The sequence below is a fragment of the Xiphophorus maculatus genome, chromosome 4 (assembly GCF_002775205.1).
Source record: "Xiphophorus maculatus strain JP 163 A chromosome 4, X_maculatus-5.0-male, whole genome shotgun sequence".
Classification (NCBI taxonomy): Eukaryota; Metazoa; Chordata; class Actinopteri; order Cyprinodontiformes; family Poeciliidae; genus Xiphophorus; species Xiphophorus maculatus.
The window spans coordinates 13,542,400-13,565,109 of record NC_036446.1 but is presented as its reverse complement, the minus strand read 5'-3'; the positions used below and the strand labels follow the sequence as shown (position 1 = coordinate 13,565,109).

At 41.4% G+C, this 22,710-nt stretch overlaps 1 protein-coding gene across 1 annotated transcript; it reads right to left on the bottom strand.

Moving 5' to 3' along the window:
• Positions 1-17,951: 17,951 nt before the first annotated feature.
• LOC111608476 lies at positions 17,952-19,461 on the bottom strand. Its single transcript, XM_023333021.1, has 2 exons — positions 18,760-19,461; positions 17,952-18,717 (listed from the first exon to the last, which is right to left on the bottom strand). Exons 1-2 carry the CDS (start codon positions 19,435-19,437, stop codon positions 17,977-17,979), a joined length of 1,419 nt encoding a protein of 472 aa, XP_023188789.1. The 5' UTR covers positions 19,438-19,461; the 3' UTR covers positions 17,952-17,976.
• Positions 19,462-22,710: the final 3,249 nt, after the last annotated feature.

Genomic DNA, 22,710 nt, shown 5'->3' with positions numbered 1-22,710 from the left:
CATTTTTCACAATAATGTGTCACTGATCACTCATGTTGTAGATCCACATCGGCAGATTTCAGACAGTTAACTACCTCAACTTGGAAATCTTATCTGGTGTGTTTCTGTGCAACTTGATTCAGGTGTGTTTGGGCCTGGACACATCTAAAAGCTGCAGGACATCGACCCTCGAGGCCCGGAGTTGCCTTAAAGTGTGTGTCTTTTAGTTAGTGACTGCGTGTGTGAGGGCGTGTGTAAGTGTGTGTATGAGAGTGTGGGTTGAGCCATTTCACAGCATTACTGTGAGTCATCCATCAAGCTGGTAGCTCTCTGTACATTGGGCTACTTCAGTCATTGTGTGTGTGTGTGTGCCTTATTATTCATGTTTTGAGCAATATATACAATGTAAAAATTACTATATATGTGTGTGATAAAAAGTTCAGGCAGAGACAGACAGACAATTTGCTGTAAACATAGTTCAACACCACGGACAGTTCCCTACCAAAGCTCAGTGTAGTACGGCTGCCATCTTCTGGTCAACAATATATTGCAGGAGAAAGAAACTAATGAAACAAAAAAAAATTTTGTTTTTAAAAACAACCAGTTTAAACTACATGGATTTTACAATGTTTGTACATATGTATGTGATCATAATCCCGTCTTCAAAGAGTAACATTTGTCAAAGTGGTTCCGTTTTTGCCCATTATCTTCACGACTGGCTCGGATCGGAGTTCAAAGTTGGCTAAAGTTTATAATGTCTTCTGGGACTAAGCTAGCAAATTCCCTTATCAAAGAGCACCATGTCATTGAATAAAAGATCTTATGTCTTTGAGGGCGCTGCTGTTTACTGTGGGTGCAGCAGGAACATGAAAAGGTACACGGTGCCAGGAACGATAGTGCATCTATATTAACAGGATGGAGTTGAAGAGCTTTAGATCCTAACTGATGAAAGAAGAGAGGAAAACTACTAGATAAAGTAAGCAATCAATGACACCAACAACATTCTTTAAAAAAAAACAACAAAAAAAAACACAGATGAGCTTTTATGTTTTCAGGTTAAGTACTTCTGTTACAGAGAAACTGCGATACTTCGGATGGGGAAAGAACATTAGCAAGCAGATGGGGTACAGACGGTGTGGACATGAACTGAAAACCAAAAAATGAAGGAAAACATCTTATTGCTGCAGGTAAAAATCACCGCATTTTGTTTTAGCCCTCATTATCCAAAAAAAAAAACATTTTAAGCAAAATAAACATCTTTTAACTTTTTTTCAACTTAAACCATAAGCCAAATTATAGGTAAGTTAAAGTTGGCCATTGAAAACCCCTAATCTTTCCATTCTTAGTATATCTTTGTTTTAAAAAGAGATTACCGTAGTAAGGACTCCAATTCAGTTTCTCCTGAATTTTGGCAACATTGTGGCCAAAATCCTCCCATATTACTTGAAGGGATTTAATTCTTAGTTCATTCTTATAATTATTATGTGTTAAAAATTACTGCAAAGAGCAAAAATATTTGACTCGGATTCATACATCTTTTTTTATTTTCATACCACTTAAATTCCAATAAGCTTTCTCAGTGTTGGAGCTAAAAAGGTATTTTCACATTAACCCTAATAGCTGTACAGCAATAAGGTACTGAAATGGAAAATTATGTTTATTATCTGACATTAGTGAAAGACACACCCACTAGTTTCCACAAAACGCTGAAGGTTTTGTGAGTCTGCCACAATCTTGAAGCAGAGGTCAGTGCTGACTGCAAAACCAAATGTAGAACAGACAGCAAAATGTGTATTTTATTGTACTATAAGGTGTTGTTAGAAATGCTGGAATATGTAATCTTTATATCCTTTGATGTGAGCTTCAATGGCTTTTAAATTTCGTTCCCGCTATGAAGGAGAAAAGGTGAAGGCAGTCTTCGTTAGAGCTTTAGCCCTTTTACCCCTCGAACCTTTGAAGAAAAATATTTTAAAAAGCTTTACTGAATATTTCCAACTCTTTTTATCATACATTTCAATGACAACAAAGCCATCTTTATTATATTTCATACAATCCTCTGCAAAAGGATTCACAACCTTTTTTACATGTTGGCATTCAAAAATTTCAATGTATTTTAAATGTTTAAATCAAGATGCACTAGTGTATCAGAATGGCCTAATCAAAGTCCAGACCTAGATTCAATTAAGAATCTTTACCAAGGGTTGATAATTCATTCTGTTTTACTGATTAGGCTACTTCAGACTATGGATAGTTGTGTAGTTTACTTTATCTGTAGTGGAACATCATGCTCGTGTGAGGTTGAATAATAATATGCTATATTATAATATGTAATGTAAGTTTTGATTTGTGCAATTAAGACATAACGATATGTTAAATTCTTTCAATTAAAAAAAAGTGTAGAGTGGAAAATGTGTTCAGCTTGTATATTCATGAGGCCGCCTTGTTAAAGCATACATTTCTGGCAGGGTTTTCTCACAAAACATTTTAGAAAATTATAGTTTATATCTGGGTGTGCTTTTTAAAGAATTCACAGTGTTAATTTACTTCTGAATTTCCAATTAATCTTTAGGTTTGTAAATATGCAGGGTGGATTGATTGTACAACATAAAATTTAAAATAATTTTAAAAACATGAACCGAGTGATGCTGTCCAAAATCGGGTCAAAATTATTCAAGCAGGGTCACAAGTACAGATTCAGTCCAGTTAATATTTGATTGAATAACCAATAATAAGTTGCAGTTTCACCAACAAGCTTCTTGGAGATTCATTGCTTCTGCTTTTACATTTTAACAATCTAAAGGCTGGTTTGGATCTTTTCACAAAAACAAACATCCGTGAAAGATCTTAATAACTTGGACTTGTGCACAATTATTTAAACTTCAGACCCAGGATTCCTCTGTCCAGGATGTGAGGATGGGTAGCTCCAAAAGCTCTACTTTTTTATGCTACGATGAGTTTCTCAGGTTTTTTTAGTATAGGTCTATCAATGAAGTAAAAACAATATTTTTATCCTGACACATTATCTACCCAGTACAGTCAGTATTGGTCACCAACCAGGAGGTACATACAGGTATGGTATATAATTGACCCAGTATATGATCTAAACCTTAATTCCTGCATGGCAACTTAGTAACTGGAGACAACCAGAAGTCTCCAAACATGTTCGTTGCTTGACAAACATCATTTATTGTGAAATTTGTGATAGACAAAATATTATCTTCACAATAATTTTATTTGTTCAGAAATGTCATGCACAACCAACCAGCTGATTGTGATGACCCTCAATGTGATTTTACGTTAATAATTGTCACTACGCGATTCTTATTTTTATTCTGTTATTGAAAAATCTTAGAGCTGATTTCAAAATCGGACAATTTTGGTATTAATAAAAGGGTTAGGCTTCTCCTTTTGTTCATTTGTACTGTACAAACAGTGATATTATGCTCATTTACCACAGTTTAAAATTAAAAGTTCAGTTTTTCAGTAAATAGCTGGTGTACTTGCTTAAAAATCTTACTTTATTTAAATGACTTGAACTCCAGGTATCCCTCAGCATGGTGTATCTTGCTAAGTCAGGGTCAACAATGGAGGACTTTAATTGACTTAACTTGAGTCCCTGAAGACTAAGAAAACCAGAACGTTTTAATGAGTGTAGGTCCAAGGTGAGTCCCTTTATTTATTTAACTTGTGAGAAAAAAGTTTCAGACATCTTTTTTTAGATGGGTATGTTGAACTGCTTCACAGTGCTGGACCCCATCCAAGTTTTCTTCAAGTGTCTTTGCGGTCAAACACAATGCATGCAGTCTGGAGGGAAATTATGTGCTCCGTGATGTGTATTCAGGTATTCACTGTGTGTGGGCGTGTGTGTGTGTTTAACTCAGAGTTAATAAGGAACATACCTTTTTGACTGTAAAAGCTCTAGGTTTAAACATAACGGTGTTTCAAATGGCAAAAATCCGAAACAAAGGAGGTATAGAAGTGGAATAAAACGGAAACAGTTTAAGACAAAGATCACAGACTGATCACAGAGCCAACGATTTTAGAAAGTCAGATGTTTTAAGAAAAAATAGTGGAGACAGGAAAGAAAAGCCAGTGAAGAAGCGGAGAGAAGATATGCCAAGAAGATGAGGAGGATATGCAAGACTGATGTTGATTCTGGAAAGTTCCCAACAAAAACACCTGGCCTCCTAATTAAAACTTCGACTCTTCTTCTCCAGTAAAAAACGAGTCCTTTGTGACACATGAACCTGGGATACACCCGCTGATTTTAAACACAACATAAAACCCTTAATTAGGTGCAGGAAATGAATAACTACACCAGGTTCAACATCTTGCTGCAGGTTTGGCACATCCTTATGAAACCATAGTTACCCTACAGATTTGGATATCAGCAGGGCTTTTTATTAAGTATTGGTCTGAGGGCTGTAACAACCAACGTCTTGGCTTTATTTGACTGAAAGAGATGGATAGGCATTATATTTTACATGCATCATGGGCTGTTTGGAAAGTAATGATGCCGATCAACATTTATGCTCACTAAGGTGAAATTTAAAGAAAGATAACCTCATCAGACTGGTTTTGAGAATTAAAAATAGAGGTAAAATTACAGTTTGAAATTATTTACATTGTACCAATTAAAAACTAAATGAAAAATGACATAATGAACATTATGCATAAAAAAGATCAAATGCTCTTCAGTTTGCAAAATTCAACTAGGTGCAAATTAATTTCAGATCAATGAAATCCAGGATCTAATTGAAATTCTAGTGGGAAAAAAATCTAATTCAGTTCATCACCTAATATCTTATTAATTTTACATCTGAGCAAGTGTTGCTGATTTTGCTCAAAGTTGAGCAATCATGTTGCAACAGTGGCGCAAAACAACTCTATATTAACAGGAATAAACCTCCAGCAGAACCAGATCAGGATGAGTGACCCGTCTGACCCAGTGCTCATTATTAATATTTTACAGCTTGACTGTACTCCACCTGGGCTTAAATAAAATAAACGGACTATTACAAACATATATTTATGCTTGAGGTTTGATTACTATCAACAAGTGTTGCTCTGGATTAAGGCGCTCTAAAATTCAAAGTATAAGAACATTTATATTAGCTTTGAATGCTTTGAAGCATTCCAAGTGTCCCAACCAGTTGGCTTTGTAACAACAACAGAAAAATAATTTCTCATTCTCACTAGATGCTAAACAAATCTTTACAAGATAAATAACGACACACAGAAATGACATCAAAATAGGACTGGGTCCTTCAGCACTGGGTTTGTGCTTGTTGCAGGGCAGTGTTTCTTAATTCCGGACCTCTGGGAACACTGCCCTGCAGGTTTTAGGCGTTTCCCTTCTAACAAGCTTCTGCAGCACTTAATGGCATGCAGAGGAGGTCATGCAGTCATATGAATCTGTTCTGGAACAGAGACGCATGTAAGACATGCAGGGCAGAAGTCCCTGAGGATCAGACTTAAGAAACACTGTTGTAGAAGAATCACTGGATTTAAACGAATGAATAATGAGCTGAGTAGTTTGAACCTTGATGACGGAGCAAAGAGATAATCTAAACCACAAGTGTCAAACTCCAGTCCTCAAGGGCCGCTGTCCTGCAGTATTTAGATGTGCCACAGGTACAAAACACTGGAATGAAATGGCTTAATTACCTCCTCCTTGTGTAGATCAGTTCTCCAGAGCCTTGCTAATGGACTAATTATTCTACTCAGGTGTGGTGCAGCAGAGGCACATCTAAAAGTTGCAGGACAGCGGCCCTCCAGGACTGGAGTTTGACACTCCTGACAGAGGTTCTTCACTTCTTTCTAATAAAAACCTTTTTTTTTTACTCTCAGGCCAAGAAGTCTTTCAAAAAGGCCCCATGCACACAGCTTGAAGTTGTTGATCAGGTTAAATGTGGCTTTAGGTTTAAACATATAAAATAACTATAAACTATATTTCTGCAATTTCATTCAAAAACTTTCAAGCATTTATTTCTGCTGACCTTGATGATTATGGCTCACACCTAACACAAACCCAAAGTATTAGCTGTGGTTGAGTTTCATTAAAATATTGAATATGATCAATAGATAGAATAATAATCCATGGCCTATTGAGACTTTTTAATTGACCATTCAACAAGAGGGGTAACCCACAACATAACTGGTAAAGAAGCTGTTCACTGAATGCTTGATCCAAGAATATTAATGGAAGATTAAGAGGAAGGACAAAGCCTGGTATAAAAACAATAACTGAACTCTGAGAAGGATTGTGAAGCAAAAGAGGTTGGGGAGATTCAATAGAGTTAGTCCTTCAAGAACCACCACAGACAAACAGTATCTAGTAATTTCCTGGTGTTAAGTAACTCCTAAAAGAGCAGAGAGACTGGACTGCTGCTCATTAGCATAATGACCTACAGTAGAGGCACAGAAACCATGTTGCTCCGATTCCACCGAAAGGTTTTCAGAGGGCAACCATGTCATCTGGTGGTTTTTGTCCTCTTTGTTTTATCAGTCAATATTAGAGCACTTCATGCTTCTCTCTGCTGACAAACGTTAAATATACGCTGATTAATTTTCCACGTGGCACCAACTCACGCTGTCAAATTACCAAAACCCGTTTTAATGACCATGATATCATAAAGCTTGACTAGCTAACAAATTCAGGCCTAAAGAGAACCTCAATGCACGAGCTGGAGGCTCTCATTAAACCTACATGGGCTTCCATAACAAAGCAAAGAAAAAAAACGGATCACTTCCATCAAGCAATTTCTTTTAATGGAAATAGTCCAAATATTTAGTGTATATACTCAAGACAAAATGGTAAAGACTGCCTTTATTAGAAAAGTTGGCCCTTAAACAATTTCAAAATGTGTAGCATCTTATTTTAAAGTTATTCATGTTGCTTGCTATTGTAAACTTGTTGACATGCTATCCCGGGTTTGTTTGTTTATATTACAGTTTACATGCAAGCATATGGTTTTAAGGCAAACATCATTTAATTTGAATGTTACTTCTGTTAAAGAGTTCATTTGTGGTTTCCTTGTAAGTACTCACCATTGTTTGTCCGTTTGTTCAGAACAGGTGCCTGGGAGCGGCCGGCCCATCACTTCCTGTTTGTATAGCTGGATGACGTCACTGATTACATCACTGGGTGAAGCCAAGTGAAGGATTTTCTTCTTCTTTTTCTTTTGGCACAGTATTGTTTATTCTCTTTAAAGTAACTTTGAGCATGGAGTGTTTTATTTTACAAGCCATTTTGGTTTTGTAGAAGAGTTTGTAAATTAGATTAATAATCTTATTCTTGTTTCTTTGTTTAAATTAGTCAAATGGAACAGGCCAAAGAGGTTGAGGTGTGTACAAACAGTAAGCTTTTGTCAACTAAGAGCTTAGTTGTGGATTTGAACTTAAAAATCAAGCAAAAATGAGGTTGAGCCTATAGTTAAATTATATATGAAGAGGAAATGGCAAGAGCAGTGGGACAGCGGAGGCAAGGCTAGATATTATTATAGTATCCAAAATAAAGTCTGTGAATTTAGCAAATACTGAAGTTGATGATGTCATTTCAAAGATGAGGTTTGGTCACATTGGATTAAACAGCATGCTTGAAATAATTACTAAACATGTTGCTGGATTTAGTGAATATTGTGGACAAATGGAAATAGGGGAAAATATATTCTTAGATTGTAATAAATATTCAAATGAGGCAGATGTTAGTCAGAAAACTTTACAGCAATAAAAGTAGATTAGAGATAAGGGAACTACTTCAAAGATAAAGGGATAAAGTTTTAGTTAATTTCTATAGTTTTTTTTTTAAAGAATGGGTACTTTGAAAATTATATAATGTGGATCAATACTCAAATATAAAAAGTGGCAGTAGTTCACCTTGAAGTTGATTGCCAACTTCAATGAAAACACAAGAAGAAGAAGAAGAAGAAGAAGAAGAAGAAGAAGAAGAAGAAGAAGAAGAAGAAGAAGAAGAAGAAGAAGAAGAAGAAGAAGAAGAAGAAGAAGAAGAAGAAGAAGAAGAAGAAGAAGAAGAAGAAGAAGAAGAAGAAGAAGAAGAAGAAGAAGAAGAAGAAGAAGAAGAAGAAGAAGAAGAAGAAGAAGATTTTTTTTTTGATTTTTAACAAAACATTTATTGCACAATATTTTAACAACAATAAAAACAATACATGATCAGGTCAAAGAACACTAAAAAACACAATAAATATTTACAATAGCAGCTTATTATATTTTAGGTCTCCCTGATTAGAAATGGTGCACAACACATTGTTAAAACCCCACAGTTCTAAAAAACCCTTCAAATCCCCGGTGGCTCTGTGGAAACAAAACTCTAACTTCAACCTGGCCTTGATGTTAACCTTCCACAGAGCCACCACGTCGAGTCGAGGTCCAGCCTGCATTTTGTCCCGTCGAGTCAAATAAATAGCCATCTTGGCTTCGGCTATTAAAAAATGTTAAAGCCGGGATTTAAAACTAGTGGATCGGCTGTAATGTACACCATTGATAAAAACAGAATTGGTAAAAACCACGCTAAAAAGGCTAAAAATGCTCGTTAAAAAATTTAAAAAGCCAGTTAACCGTACACAATCTATAAAAACGTGAAAAACACTCTCGGACAAACTGCAAAAAGGACACTCGTTTAAAACCCCAGGACTGATGACCGATAAAAACGAGTTGGTGGCGATGGCGCCGTGAAGAATCCGCCACTGTAAATCACCGGTCCGTTTTTTTATCGGAGGTTTGTACAGAGTCCTCCACTGAGGTTTCTGACTTTTGAGTCTGTCGCTCCACACACTGATATTTCTTTTGTGGAGAGTTATTTTGTTCAGGATTTTGACACAATATTTGTACAGTATTTTTGGCCCCGTTTTGCACAAGTCCAGTCCTTCGTCCGGACTTTGAAGTAGAGGACCACCGTCCTCTCCGAAATCCGGAATTATAAACAGGTCCGGGAATGGGTCAGTCGGATCGGGCAGGCAGTCTTTTGTGGAGTGCAGCTGCAAGAGCCGCCTCTCCCCAGCCGTCATCTTTACCTTCACCCGGTCCATGAAGCGCTGTGTGAACCTGGCGGACCGGATCCCCAGCAGTGAGCCGACTCCCTGAATGTTCTTAAAATCCGGTCCAGCCACTCGCACCAACCGTCCCAGGGTCACCGTACCGGACCTGATCAGCGCCTCGGCAAGTCCTGGTGTGGCGCCGTCACGGACATCTAGTCGCGCTCCATACACTAGCAGTTCTTCTAAAAGCCAATGCAGAGAAATTTGCGTCCTTGATCTGTGCTGTTTAAAAAGAGCACACGATTTAAAAACACTTTGATAAAACTGAGGCAACCCTTTTAACTTTAAAAGACTAAAATCGGTTAAAAACAGAGCAGCATCCAGCCCCAGACAATTAACACGCCTGAGAATGCAGCTGGCCACATCTTTCCATACAGGGGAACCTGTCAAGTACTTCTGGAGGAACTGTAATCTAAAAGTAGCTGTTCTACTAGCCAGGTGGACAAGGCCCTGACCCCCCTCCTCTCTCGATAAAAACAAAACAGACTGTGGCACCCAGTGTAGACCGGTCCAAAAGAAGTTGACCATCTCTGATTGGACCTTTGCCAGTAGGCCAGATGGTGGGTCTAACACAACAAGTTTATGCCACAGTTGCGAAGCAACGAGGTTGTTTAAAACCAGCACTCTGCCCCGGTATGACATCTGTGAGTGCAGCCACTTCCATTTTGACACCTTATTTTGTATTTTTTGTTCAATGTTTTCCCAGTTCTTACACACAGTAGTTTTATTGCCTAAAAACACACCCAAATACTTAAAACCATCTTTCTTCCATAAAAGACCCTGAGGGAGAACTGGGAGCCCGTCAGGCCACTCGCCGACAGCCAGTGCTTCGCTTTTCCCCCAGTTCACCCTCGCAGCGGACAAAGTGGAAAACTTTTCCGTGATCTCAGTTAAAATACTGACATCTCGCTGATCTTTAATAAAAACAACAACATCGTCAGCATAGGCAGATAAAACCACATTGTTTTTAAAACCAGGTAAAACCAGACCATAAACACTCGAGCGTATTTTCTGGAGGAGAGGTTCCAGGGAGAGTGCGTAGAGCATCCCCGAGAGCGCGCAGCCCTGTCGAACGCCTCTACACACCCTAAAAGGAGCACACAGGCTACCGTTGATCTTCAGCACACTCTCAATGTCACTGTACAGAACCTGGATCTTGGCAATAAGACCCTCGCTGAACCCAAACCCCCTCATGGTTTTCCAGAGGAAGTCGTGTTCAACGCGGTCGAATGCCTTTTCTTGATCTAGTGAAATCAAGCCAGTCTGCAAACCCAATGAACCAGAGACCTCCAAAACGTCCCGAATGAGGTAGATGTTATCTACCATGGACCTGCTGGGGACGCAATAGGTCTGATCCCGGTGGATGACCTGCTCCATAGCTTTCCCCAGCCTCGTGGCCAGAGCTTTGGAGAGGATCTTGTAATCTGTGCAGAGGAGGGACACAGGGCGCCAGTTCTTCATGTCCTGCAGATTTCCCTTCTTGGGCAGCAAAGTGATAACTGCCCTGCGGCAGGACAAAGGGAGTGAACCAGTAAGCAGGCTCTCATTGTGGACATCGAGCAGGTCTTGGGCCAGAAGATCCCAGTAGGCCTTGTAAAACTCAACAGTGAGCCCGTCAATGCCTGGGGACTTCTGGCCCTGCATGCTGAGGAGGGCTGTGTGGAGCTCTTGAAGCCCCAGGGGGCGCTCCAGGTCAGTGTTGGTCTCCTCGGAGACCTGAGGCAGTTCACTGCAGAACTCCTCGAACAGTTCCTCGTTTTCCTCATGTTCACTCTGGAACAGAGAACTGTAAAACTCCACAGCCCTCCTCCTGATCTGCCCTGGTTCACTCAGTTGCTGCCCTGTGTCCGACAGCAAAGAGTGGATCTGCTTCCTCTGCCCGTGCTTCCTCTCCAAGCTGAAGAAAAAGCCAGAGGGAGCATCCATCTCTGTGATGTTCTGGATCCGGGACCTGACCAATGCGCCTTGGACTTTATTCTCCAGCAGGTTCGCTAAAACTAGCCTTTCAGATTTGAGAGCTTCAATGTGCTCTCGATTTCCTGTGGATTCACTAAGTTGTTCTAATTCCACGATGTTCATCTCCAGATCCCTGATAGATCCGGTAATGTCACTGGTGACATTAAGGGTGTGCTGCTGACTCAGCAGTTTTATCTGAACTTTGCCATGGTCCCACCACTGTCTCAGACAAGTAAAATCAGCCTTTCTCTGTCTAAAACCAGTCCAAAAATAACCTAAAATCTCCTTAAAACCCTGATCATAAGTTAAAGCTGAGTTAAAATGCCAGTAAGCGCTTCTAGGTAAAATGTTTCTAATAAAAACACTACCTAAAAGCAACGAGTGATCGGTAAAAGCCACCGGTAAAATCTGGCATGTTTTAAACACGTTAAAATGGTGTTTAAAACAATAAAAACGATCAAGTCGAGCTAAAGAGATTCGGTTTTCTTTAATGTGGGACCATGTGTACTGCCTGGAGCCTGCATGCATCCTCCTCCATACGTCCACCAGGCCGTGAGACGAGACCAGCTGCCGCAGAACATGTTTGGCCGCTGGATGCGGCTCTGCATGATTACGATCTAAAAACTCGTTTTCTGTACAATTAAAATCCCCGCCTATAAAAACATAATCCTCAGACCCACAATCACCCAACCTGTCCCCAATTTGTTCAAAAAAACGCTTTTTCTCTGCATTGGTAATGGGAGCATAAATATTAATAAAAACCATGCTAAAATGATCAAACTTTGTTTTGACTAAAAGACACCTCCCCTGAACGACATGCTCCACTTCTATTGAGTTTGGGGTGAAAGCCTTAGAGAACAGGAAGCCCACCCCTGCACTCTGGGAGGTGCCGTGGCTTAAAATAACCTCCCCCCTCCACTCTCTGCCCCAGTCTGTTTCAATTAAATGAATCACTGTGAGTTTCCTGTAAATAAATAACATCTATTTTCTTTTGGTTCAGTGTTTGGTAAATCAAAGCCCGTTTCTCAGCCTCCCTCGCCCCGTTAAGATTCAAAGTTGCGATTTTAAAAGAATCCATATTGGGTAAGAAGCTAAAACCAACACACAAAAAGACTATAAAAAATAATAATAATAAAAATACTAAAAAAATCACTGTGCATCATTTTTACTCAAAAAAGTTTTCTCGCTTTTGACATTGCTTTCTTTAATCTAAATATTTCTGTCTTTTCAAAACCCGATACCTCATTGTTCCTAATGTGATGTCTCGCAGAGGAGTAAAAGATTCTCAGATCTGGAAAATAACTTTCTATCTTTACTCCTTTCAGCCCTTTAGTTTGTTTTAAAAACGTTCTGTAAGACTCGACAGGGTATCTTGGTTCTTTACTATTTGTTTGAGTCACTGACGCCTCGCTGGCGTCAGAGAACCAGCTCTCAGCATCGCTGCTGTCCAACACCTCCCTCCTCTCTCCAGCCAGCTTGCTGACCTGCCTGCTGGCCTGTACAGCAGCCACCACATTCCTCCTTTTGCTTCGCCTCTTTACCGGGGCAGAAGCCTCCACGTCCATCACCTCCTCTGTCTCTCCCTCCAATCCAGTTCCCAAAACCGACTCTACACTGTTCCTCCTTTCATTCTGTCCTCCTACCTCCACTTCACCTATCCCTCCCTGATCCCCACACACTAAATGCTCCTCACTGTCCTTCACCTCCTCCTCCTGTCCTCCCTGCACACCGACATTCTCTCCCTCCACACTTTCACCCTCACCACCATTCACCCCATCACTACACACCACCGTGCACCCCTCCGTTCCCACACACACACTCATCCCACTGTCCACCACTGACACCTCAACAATACCCTCTGCTGGTTCTTCTGTAGCGGGTTCCTCCGCCGCAGCCGCGGGTTCCCCCGCCGCAGCAGCGGGTTCCCCCGCCGCAGCCGCGGGTTCCCCCGCAGCAACCGCAGGTTCCTCCGCAGCGGCAGCGGGTTCCCCAGCCGCACTAACCTCACGAGGTGAGGCCCCCTCCTGCTCAGCAGCAGCGGGCTGCTGCTTCGCCGAACCCGGCGGGGCGGCGCGGCCTTGTCTGGACACATTTTTATAATGTGTCCCTCTTGTCCACAACCAAAACATTTCATGTTGGAAGAAGTGGCAAACAACATGTAATCAAAATCATCTATTTTAACATGAAACCTCAAATTTAGTTCTTCGTCCCGACGGTTTAATATCATGAACAGCTGTCTTCTGTGCGATACAACGTGTTTCAGTAAAGGTGACTTACAGCCAGATAAAACCTTCCTTATCGGCGACACCACTTTACCGTGTCGTGACAACTCTTTTATCAGAAACTCATCGCTAATAAAAGGAGGGACGTTTGATAACATTACCTTAGTTGCAGGTAAAGTTAAAGGCGAAACATGTAAAAACAAGCCCTTGACAGACACGCCCGCCTCCACCAAACGCTGAGCCTGCTCCACTGTCTCAACAAACAACACCACCGCTCCATTCATTCGTGCTGCAGACCTAATTGCCCCGTGCCCAATCACCTCACCCACAGCCAAACAAACTTCCTCCACGCTGCACGGAGAACCAGCACCCACCTTGATGCCGTTCTTCCGTGTCAGCGTGGAGAAAGACCCACCACCAACAACCACCATGGCGTCCTAAGACGCCGGCCTGACGGCCACACCCGAACCCACAAAAACCCCTTAAAACGTGACGAAACTAACACGAAATTACAAATAAACAAGTAACACAAACACCAAGTGAAAAAAACAGTAAGAAAAAACAAAGATAGAAAAGATTCAATCACTCGCTCACTCGCTCTTCTTCCGCTCTTCCTCAAACACCCTCCTCTCACACGAAGAAGAAGAAGAAGAAGAAGAAGAAGAAGAAGAAGAAGAAGAAGAAGAAGAAGAAGAAGAAGAAGAAGAAGAAGAAGAAGAAGAAGAAGAAGAAGAAGATTTTTTTGATTTTTAACACAACATTTATTAAACAATAAAAATCAAATCAAACAATCAGCAGCACAATAACTGTCATTTATAATAATAATTTGTTATATTCTAATTCGTTCTGTTCTGAAATGGAACACAGTCTGTTTTCAAACCCCCACAGGTCCACAAACTCTTTGAGGTTCCCGGTAGCTTTGTAAAAACAAAACTCCAGCCTCAGTCTGGCTTTCACGTTAATCTTCCACACATCAATAATACTCAAATGAGGTCCAGCCTGCATCTTATCACGTCGAGTTAAATAAATAGCCATCTTGGCTTCTGATAATAAATAATTTAAAATCCGTGACTTAAATCTTGTGGCTTTACTGTGAGGAAACCCATTAATAAAAACAGAACTGGTGAAAACTACACTAAAAAGACTAAAAAATGTCGACAGCACAGTGAAAAACACAGGTAATCGTGCACAATCTATAAAAACATGAAAAACACTCTCAGATAACCTGCAGAAAGGACACTCATTCACCACGCCGGGACTGATGATCGCCAAAAACGAGGTTGTGGCAATGGCACCGTGCAGTATCCTCCACTGCATATCGCCAGTCCTTTTTCGTATTGGAGGCTTGTACAAAGTCCTCCATTGTGGCCGAGATCCTCCGAATCTGTCGGTCCACACGCTAACGGGCCTTCTGTACAGAGTCCTTTTGTTCAGAATCTTAATGTAGCATCTGTACAGTACTTTCGAGTCTGTCTTACACAGATCCAGTTTGTTCCCCTTAAGGAGGGGGCCGCCGTCTTCTTCAAAGTCCGGATCTAAAAGCACATCTGGAAAAGAATCAGACGGATCCGGATGACACTCCTCTGCGACGTACCGCTGCAGGAGTCGTCTCTCCTCAGCCGTCAGGCGCTCTCTCACTCTTTCCAGAAAACGTCGCGTAAATCTGGCAGACCGGACCCCCAACGTCGAAGCGACCTCTTGGACGTTTTCAAAGTCCGGTCCAGCCACCTGTATCAGGTGCTGCAGGGTCACTGTTCCGGCCCTGGACAGCATTCCAGCGACACCCGGCACTGTGCTGTCTGCTACATCCAGCCGTGCGCCGCACACTAAGGGCTCCTCTAAAAGCCAATACAGTGAATCATTCGTGTTTGATCTGTGTAAGTTAAAAAAGGCACACGATTTAAAAACACTCTGATAAAACAGGGGTAGCCCTTTTAACTTTAAAAAACTAAAATCAGTCAAAAACAAAGCAGCATCCAGCCCAAGAAAGTTCACACGTCTAAGAATGCAACTGGCCACATCTTTCCACACAGGAAATCTCGTCAAATACTTCTGTACAAACTGTAAACGAAATGTCGCCGTTCTACTAGCCAGGTGGACAAGGCCCTGACCCCCCTCCTCTCTCGGTAAAAACAACACAGATTGCGGCACCCAGTGTAGACCGTTCCAGAAGAACTTAACCATCTCTGCCTGGACCTTCATAAGTAGGCCGGATGGTGGGTCCAACACCGCCAGTTTATGCCACAGCTGGGAAGCGACAAGATTATTCAATACAAGCACTCTGCCTCGATACGACATCTGCGAGTGCAACCACTTCCACTTTGACAGTTTGTTTTGTATTTTTTGTTCAGTGTTTTCCCAGTTCTTTTTTACAATTTCTGTACTGCCTAAAAATACACCAAGGTACTTAAAACCATCTCTTTTCCATATCAAACCTTGAGGGAGAACCGGGAGCCCCGTGGACCACTCACCGACAGCCAGGGCTTCGCTCTTGCCCCAGTTCACCCTCGCAGCAGATAAAACAGAGAACTGGTCCGTAATCTTGGTTAAAACACTGATATCCTGTTGGTCTCTAATAAAAACAACAACATCATCAGCATAAGCAGATAAAACCCTATTGTTTATAAAACCAGGTAAAACCAAACCATGAACATTTGAGCGAATTTTCCGGAGGAGGGGTTCCAGGGAGAGTGCATAGAGCATCCCCGACAGCGCACAGCCCTGTCGGACGCCTCTACGCACCCTAAAAGGAGCACACAGGCTACCGTTGACCTTCAACACACTTTCAATGCCACTGTACAGCACCTGGATCATGGCGATCAGACCCTCGCCGAACCCAAACCTCCCCATGGTTTTCCAGAGGAAGCCGTGTTCAACGCGGTCAAACGCCTTTTCTTGATCCAATGAAATCAAGCCAGTCTGTAAACCCAATGAACCAGAGACCTCCAAAACATCCCGAATTAGGTAAATGTTATCTACCATGGACCTGCTGGGGACGCAATAAGTCTGATCCCGGTGGATGACCTGCTCCATAGCTTTCCCTAACCTGGTGGCCAGGGCCTTGGAGAGGATCTTATAATCGGTGCAGAGGAGGGACACGGGGCGCCAGTTCTTTATTTCCTGCAAGTTGCCCTTCTTGGGCAGCAGGGTGATTACCGCCCTGCGGCACGACAGGGGGAGTGAGCCGGTTTGCAGACTTTCGGTGTACACCTCAAGCAAGTCTTGGGCCAGAAGGTCCCAGTAGGCCTTATAGAACTCTACAGTGAGCCCGTCAACGCCCGGGGACCTCTGACCCTGCATACTAAGGAGAGCGGCGTGGAGCTCCTGGAGCCCCAGAGGGCGTTCCAGGTCAGCGTTAGTCTCCTCAGAGACCTGAGGCAGTTTACTACAAAACTCCTCATACAATTCCTCATCTTCCTCGTACTCACTACGATATAGGGAACTGTAGAACTCCACCGCCCTCCTCCTGATCTGTCCTGGCTCACTCAGTTGCTGCCCCGCGTCCGACATCAACGAATGTATCTGCTTCCTCTGCCCGTGTTTCCTCTCCAAGCCGAAGAAAAAGCTGGAGGGAGCATCCATCTCTGCGATGTTCTGCACCCGAGATCTGACCAATGCGCCTTGGACTTTATTCTCCAACAGGTTGGCTAAGACTAGCCTTTTAGATTTAAGAGCTTCAATATACTCTCGATTTCCAGTGGAGTCACTAAGGCGTTCTAAGTCCACAATGTTCATCTCCAGATCTCTAATAGATCCGGTGATGTCTCGAGTGGCATTAACAGTGTGTTGTTGACTCAGCAGCTTAATTTGGACCTTCCCATAATCCCACCATTGTCTCAGACAGGTAAAATCAGACTTTTTCTGTCTAAAACCAATCCAAAAATGACATAAAACTTCCTTAAAACTACAGTCATGAGTTAAAATCGAATTAAAATGCCAGTACGCGCTTTTAGGTAAGATGTTTCTAATAAACACAGCACCTAGGAGCAACGAATGATCTGTGAAGGCAACCGGCACAATCTGACATGTTCTAAACACATTAAAATGATGTTTAAAACAATAAATACGATCAAGTCTAGCTAAAATGATACGGTTCTCTTTAATGTGGGACCATGTGTACTGCCTGGAGCCTGCGTGCATCCTTCTCCATACATCCACCAGGCCGTGAGATGAGACCAGCTGCCTCAAAACGTGTTGGGCTGCCGGATGAGGCTCTGCATGGTTTCGATCTAAAACATCATTTTCAGTGCAATTAAAATCCCCACCTATAAAAACATAATCCTCTGACCCACAATCTCCCAACCTTTCCCCAATTTTCTCAAAAAAACGCCTTTTCTCTGTATTGACAATGGGAGCATAAACATTAATAAAAACCAGGCTAAAATGATCAAAACAAGCTCTAACTAAAAGACACCTCCCCTGAACAACGTGTTCAATGTCCATGGAATTCGGGGTGAAAGCTTTGGAGAAGAGGAAGCCTACTCCCGCACTCTGTGAGGTGCCGTGGCTCAACACCACCTCTCCTCCCCACTCTCTACCCCAGTCCGTTTCAGTATTACAATCACTATGTGTTTCTTGCAAATAAATGATGTCAATCTTTTTCTGGTTCATCATTTGATAAATTAATGCCCGTTTTCCCGCCTCCCTTGCCCCATTAAGATTTAAAGATGCCACTTTAAAAGAATCCATCCTGGGTAGGGGGTTAAAAAAAAACACACAACAAACTAAGGAAAAAAATGAAATCATGTCATACATCATAATGCTCAGAATTGTTTTCTGACCTTAGACATTATTTTTTTCAGTCTAAACACTTCTGTGTCCGCAAAACCGGACAACTCTCTGTTCCTTATGTGATATCGGGCAGAAAAATAAAACATTCTCAGATTTGGAAAATAACTCTCGAGTTTAACACCTTTCAAGCCTTTCGTTTGGCGTAAAAAGATGCGAAAAGCCTCAACAGGGTATCTCGGTTCTTTGGTACTTGACTGAGTAACCGATACATCGCTGGTGTCTGAAAACCAGCTCTCAGCATCACTGCTGTCTGACCCGTCTTTTTTGTCTGCAGTTAGCTTGCAGGCCTGTTTGCTAGCTTGTGCAGCAGCCACCACGTTCTTTCTTTTGCTCCTTCTTTTTATTGGGGCAGAAGCTTCCACCTCTCTCTCATCATCTGTCAGTCCTTTCTCTTTCTCCACTACATCTCCCTCCACCCCCTCTACACTACTCTTTCCTTCATCCTGTTCATCTACCTGCATTTCTCTCTGTTCACCCTGAGCTCCACCCGCTAACTGTTCCTTCTCACCCCTCACCCTTTCCTGCTCTCTCTGCTCACTATCTTTCTGTACTCCTTCACCTTTCTCACCATTCTCACCGTCACCACTCAACACACTGCTCTCATTAATGTTCTCACACACACTCATTTCTACCGTGCTATCAGTCCCAACAATGCTGTCAACATCCTCTCTTACCACCACCGCAGGTACTTCTGCGTCAGCAGTGGGCTCCCCCTCCGCTACTGACGCGGGTCCACCCGCGTCAGTAGCGGAATCCTCCGCCGCCGTAGCCTCACCCAGTGGCTCTCTGTCCCGCTCAGCAGCAGCAGGCTGCTGCTGCTGCTGCTCTGCTGAAGCCGGCTGGGCCGGCTCGGCTCTGCCTGGACACATTTTTATAATGTGGCCTTCCTGACCGCACCCAAAGCACTTCATATGTGACGAAGTAGCAAACAACACATAATCAAATCCATCAACTTTAACATGGAACCTTAAATCTAGCTCCTCATCCCTCCTATTCAATAACATAAACAGCTGTCGTCTGTGCGACACAACATGTTTAAGCAGAGGTGACTTACAACCAGATAAAACCTTCCGAATCGGCGACACCACTTTTCCGTGTCGTGACAGTTCTTTAATTAAAAACTCGTCACTAATGAACGGAGGAACGTTTGAAAGTGTAATTTTAGTCGCCGGTAAAGTTAAAGGTGAAACGTGCAAAAACAAGCCATTAACAGAAACGCCCACCTCCACCAAGTGCTGAGCCTGTTCCACCTTTTCAACAAACAAAACAACCGCCCCGTTCATCCTAGCCGCCGATTTAATTGCCCCATACCCAATGTCTTTACCCACCGCCAAACAGACGTCCTCCACGCTGCACGGAGAACCGGCACCCACCTTGATACCGTTCTTCCGTGTCAGCGTGGAGGACAAAACATTCCCAGCACCAACCACCATGGCGTCCGAAGACGCCGGCCTGACGGCCACACCCGAACCCACAAAAAACCCCTTAAAACGTGACGAAAACTAAACGAATTTACAGATAAAACAAGTAACACAAATACCCAGTGAAAACAGTAAGAAAAAACAAAGATAGAAAGTATACAATCACTCGCTCAATCGCTCTTCTTCCGCTCTCCACTCACCCTCCTCTCACACGAAGAAGAAGAAGAAGAAGAAGAAGAAGAATTGAGTGTTTAAGATTGCAGAAATTAATGTTATTGAAAAAAAAAATCACCAAGAAGAAACTATCTGCTGATGCTGCCAACCTACCACCTTTCTTAATACTTGTACTACACCACATCACAATACTGCGCAGTATATTCACATACTTTTCAGTGGGACCACAGACCTGCATTAAAAGTCATTCTTATGTAATAACTGCATTTTTCTGAGATACTGATTTCATTGTTTTCATATGAAAAGCTTTATTTTCCCTCATCAGAAGACAATCAGGCCTAAACAAACCAACACACAAATGTATGTCTAAGAGGGGTGAAATGTTGTCAATATTGTGTATTAAAAGGTTTATTCAACTAAAACAAGAGACTACAGAGAGGTTTAAAATGCTAAAATACTCATACATGAACTACAAATAGTCTTAAAATTGAGTAATTGTGTTTAAATTCAAATAAGTTGTGTTTTCCTTGACCCTTAACCCACAGTTTTGAAGAAGCTGCTGCAGAAACCAGATGTGTTACTCTGGACAATGAGACATTTTCTAGTTCTGAGCCATTTGCAATAATTGCAGGGAAAAACCAAAGACAGAACAAAAGTGTAGATGAAAATACAAATTAGGATCCCAATGAGTTAAGTTGGGGTGACATGCAAATGTAGAGATGGGAATTCAGTGATGATGATGATGATGATGATAATGAAAAAGCTGCGTGATGAACACGCAGGCTAGTGGGAGGCAGAGAGGAGGTGTAAGAAGGATAGAGAAGCAGGGAACTGGAGTGGTGGTAATGATGATAACACGGGACGATGAGGCAGCATTAAATAAGAAATTATTTGCAAGACGAGAGGGGAAGCAAGAAGCTCTTTCTGTGATGATCTAGATTTTGGGGGTTTTTTTAATGTGAAGGAGGAGAGTAAGCAGGTACTCAAATACAGAGAGGAAAAGGAGCAGCGAGAGTACAAGGAAGGAGGAAAGGGCAGGTAGAAGGAAGACAAAATGAATGAATACATAAAACGTGATGTTGTCTGAGAGATTTCCCGTTAATTGCATATTCCCAGTGATTACACAGTGGGATGCTGTGCTGCATGAGAATAACTTTCTCCAAGTCTGTTCACACACACACAGACTTTAATTTAAAAAAAAAAGTAAAAACAGCACAGGCACTTACTTTCATCGTGACTTCCTCCATACCATTTTTAACATTTCCTAAAATTATGACTTAAAATGATGATTTTAACCAGAATGGCGATCAGAGTTGCAGTCTCTCCTTCCAGATGAGCAGTGGTTCATGTGGATTAACTAAAGCTTTGAAACATTTAACGTTCAGCTCCAAATTATAGAAAACCCAATCTGGTTCACAGAGCAAGATATTTATGAATGAGGAGAGCCAAACCGGTATGTTCAGTTTTTAAAATTTTGCTTTAAAAATATAGAGCAACTTTCTACCTTGGTTAAAACCAAGTAAATATGTAGCGACATGTTGCAGTGATGAATTATCCTCCCACCAAAGCACAACTAGTTTATTTAAATCTGAATTAACATTTGAAACAGAATGACCGCTTTTAAACTTTCCTGAATATGAAATCCTTTGAAACTGAGAATCTTTAGGCATGTTTGGTTTGAGAGAGTAAAATATTTCCCTAAAACATTTTTGGAAAAAATAAAAATTTAAGCTGAAATGCATAGTTATAGTTCAGCTTTCATTATGACGTCTTTCAAACCATCTTTAGTATTTCCTCAAAAAGCCAAATATATAATTGAAGTCAAAGAGTAAACTATTATCTGAACTGTTTGATCAGATTTTAGACGTGTGTTTGAGACGTGTGTTTTATCTTTGTGTTGAATGCAAATCCTTATCTTTAGAGGTCTGCAGAATTTATTGTCACTCCTGAGAGGAGCTCCAGAGTCTGAGAGCAAGGTGCTGAAAGAAGAAGTGGACTGACTAAAAATATCTCTAAGGTATCTATAATACAGGGGGGAAAATCATCCTGGGATTGTTACAAAATGTGTGCAAGCACAGAATCCCAGTGCTACCAGCATTTTTGTACATTCCTGAAAGAATCCTGGCACAGGGGGATAAATCATAAAAGTCATCAGTGTTAGCATGCAGGTGATAAATATTCAATTAGTCTTGTAAGTCAAGTATACAGACGAGCTGTCAATAAATATCAGGTGAAAGTCAGTGGAGAAGTGAGCAGAGGTTCATAAATACCAATTGATTAGACTTTAAATTGTTTCATTAAAAGGAAAACCTGCACAACAGAAGGGGTGGAATCTTTTTCTGTGTTTTTGTGCAGCACGCTCTATTCATTCTGTTTTTCAGAAATACATCATCGCACAGGGGGATTTTAGAGTCTGACAGTACATCTCCTTCAACCCCTGCATCAGATGAATACTAACTCAATAAAAGAAGCTAAAATATGATTTGGAATTATGTGAAAATCTTGTGCAAAGAGAAGATATAGGAGGAAACATGGGTTGTGATGGCAAATGTGACAAGACAGAAAACAAATCTTGCAATCTAAACATAATTTGGTTATCCTGCATGCAGCATAGAAGCAATTCTTGCAGCTGATTCAGAACTTATTGACAGATAAAAGAAGATATCTTGTTTAAGAGAAGAAGAAACAAGTGTGCCTTGATCATTTTTAATTGCGTTTTTTTGTAAACATCAGAACTTGTACATTGTGAGTGCCAGTATGTACTGAAAGACATATCTATCTCTGATTCTTAAATCCTGCTATAGATCAATGATTTTTCACTTATTCATTCTGATGAATGTGATTCTTGCAACAGTGTCTTTATCAACATGAAAAAAGGTTGGATTTGATAAATGGAGAGCAACACAGATCAAGCTCTTTCCTCACTCCGAAGGCAGGAAATGAAGTTTAGTCAGAGCTAAAACTGTTTGACCTTGCAGTTTAAGTATTTGAAGGAAAATAATCAAATGGTACGCGACCCGGCAGTAATAGCCAATTGAAAATATTTGACCCTTCTTTAGTCGTATCTAACCAAAGCCAAGCTGAGCATGTTGTCTTCAAGTCGATCGGTCT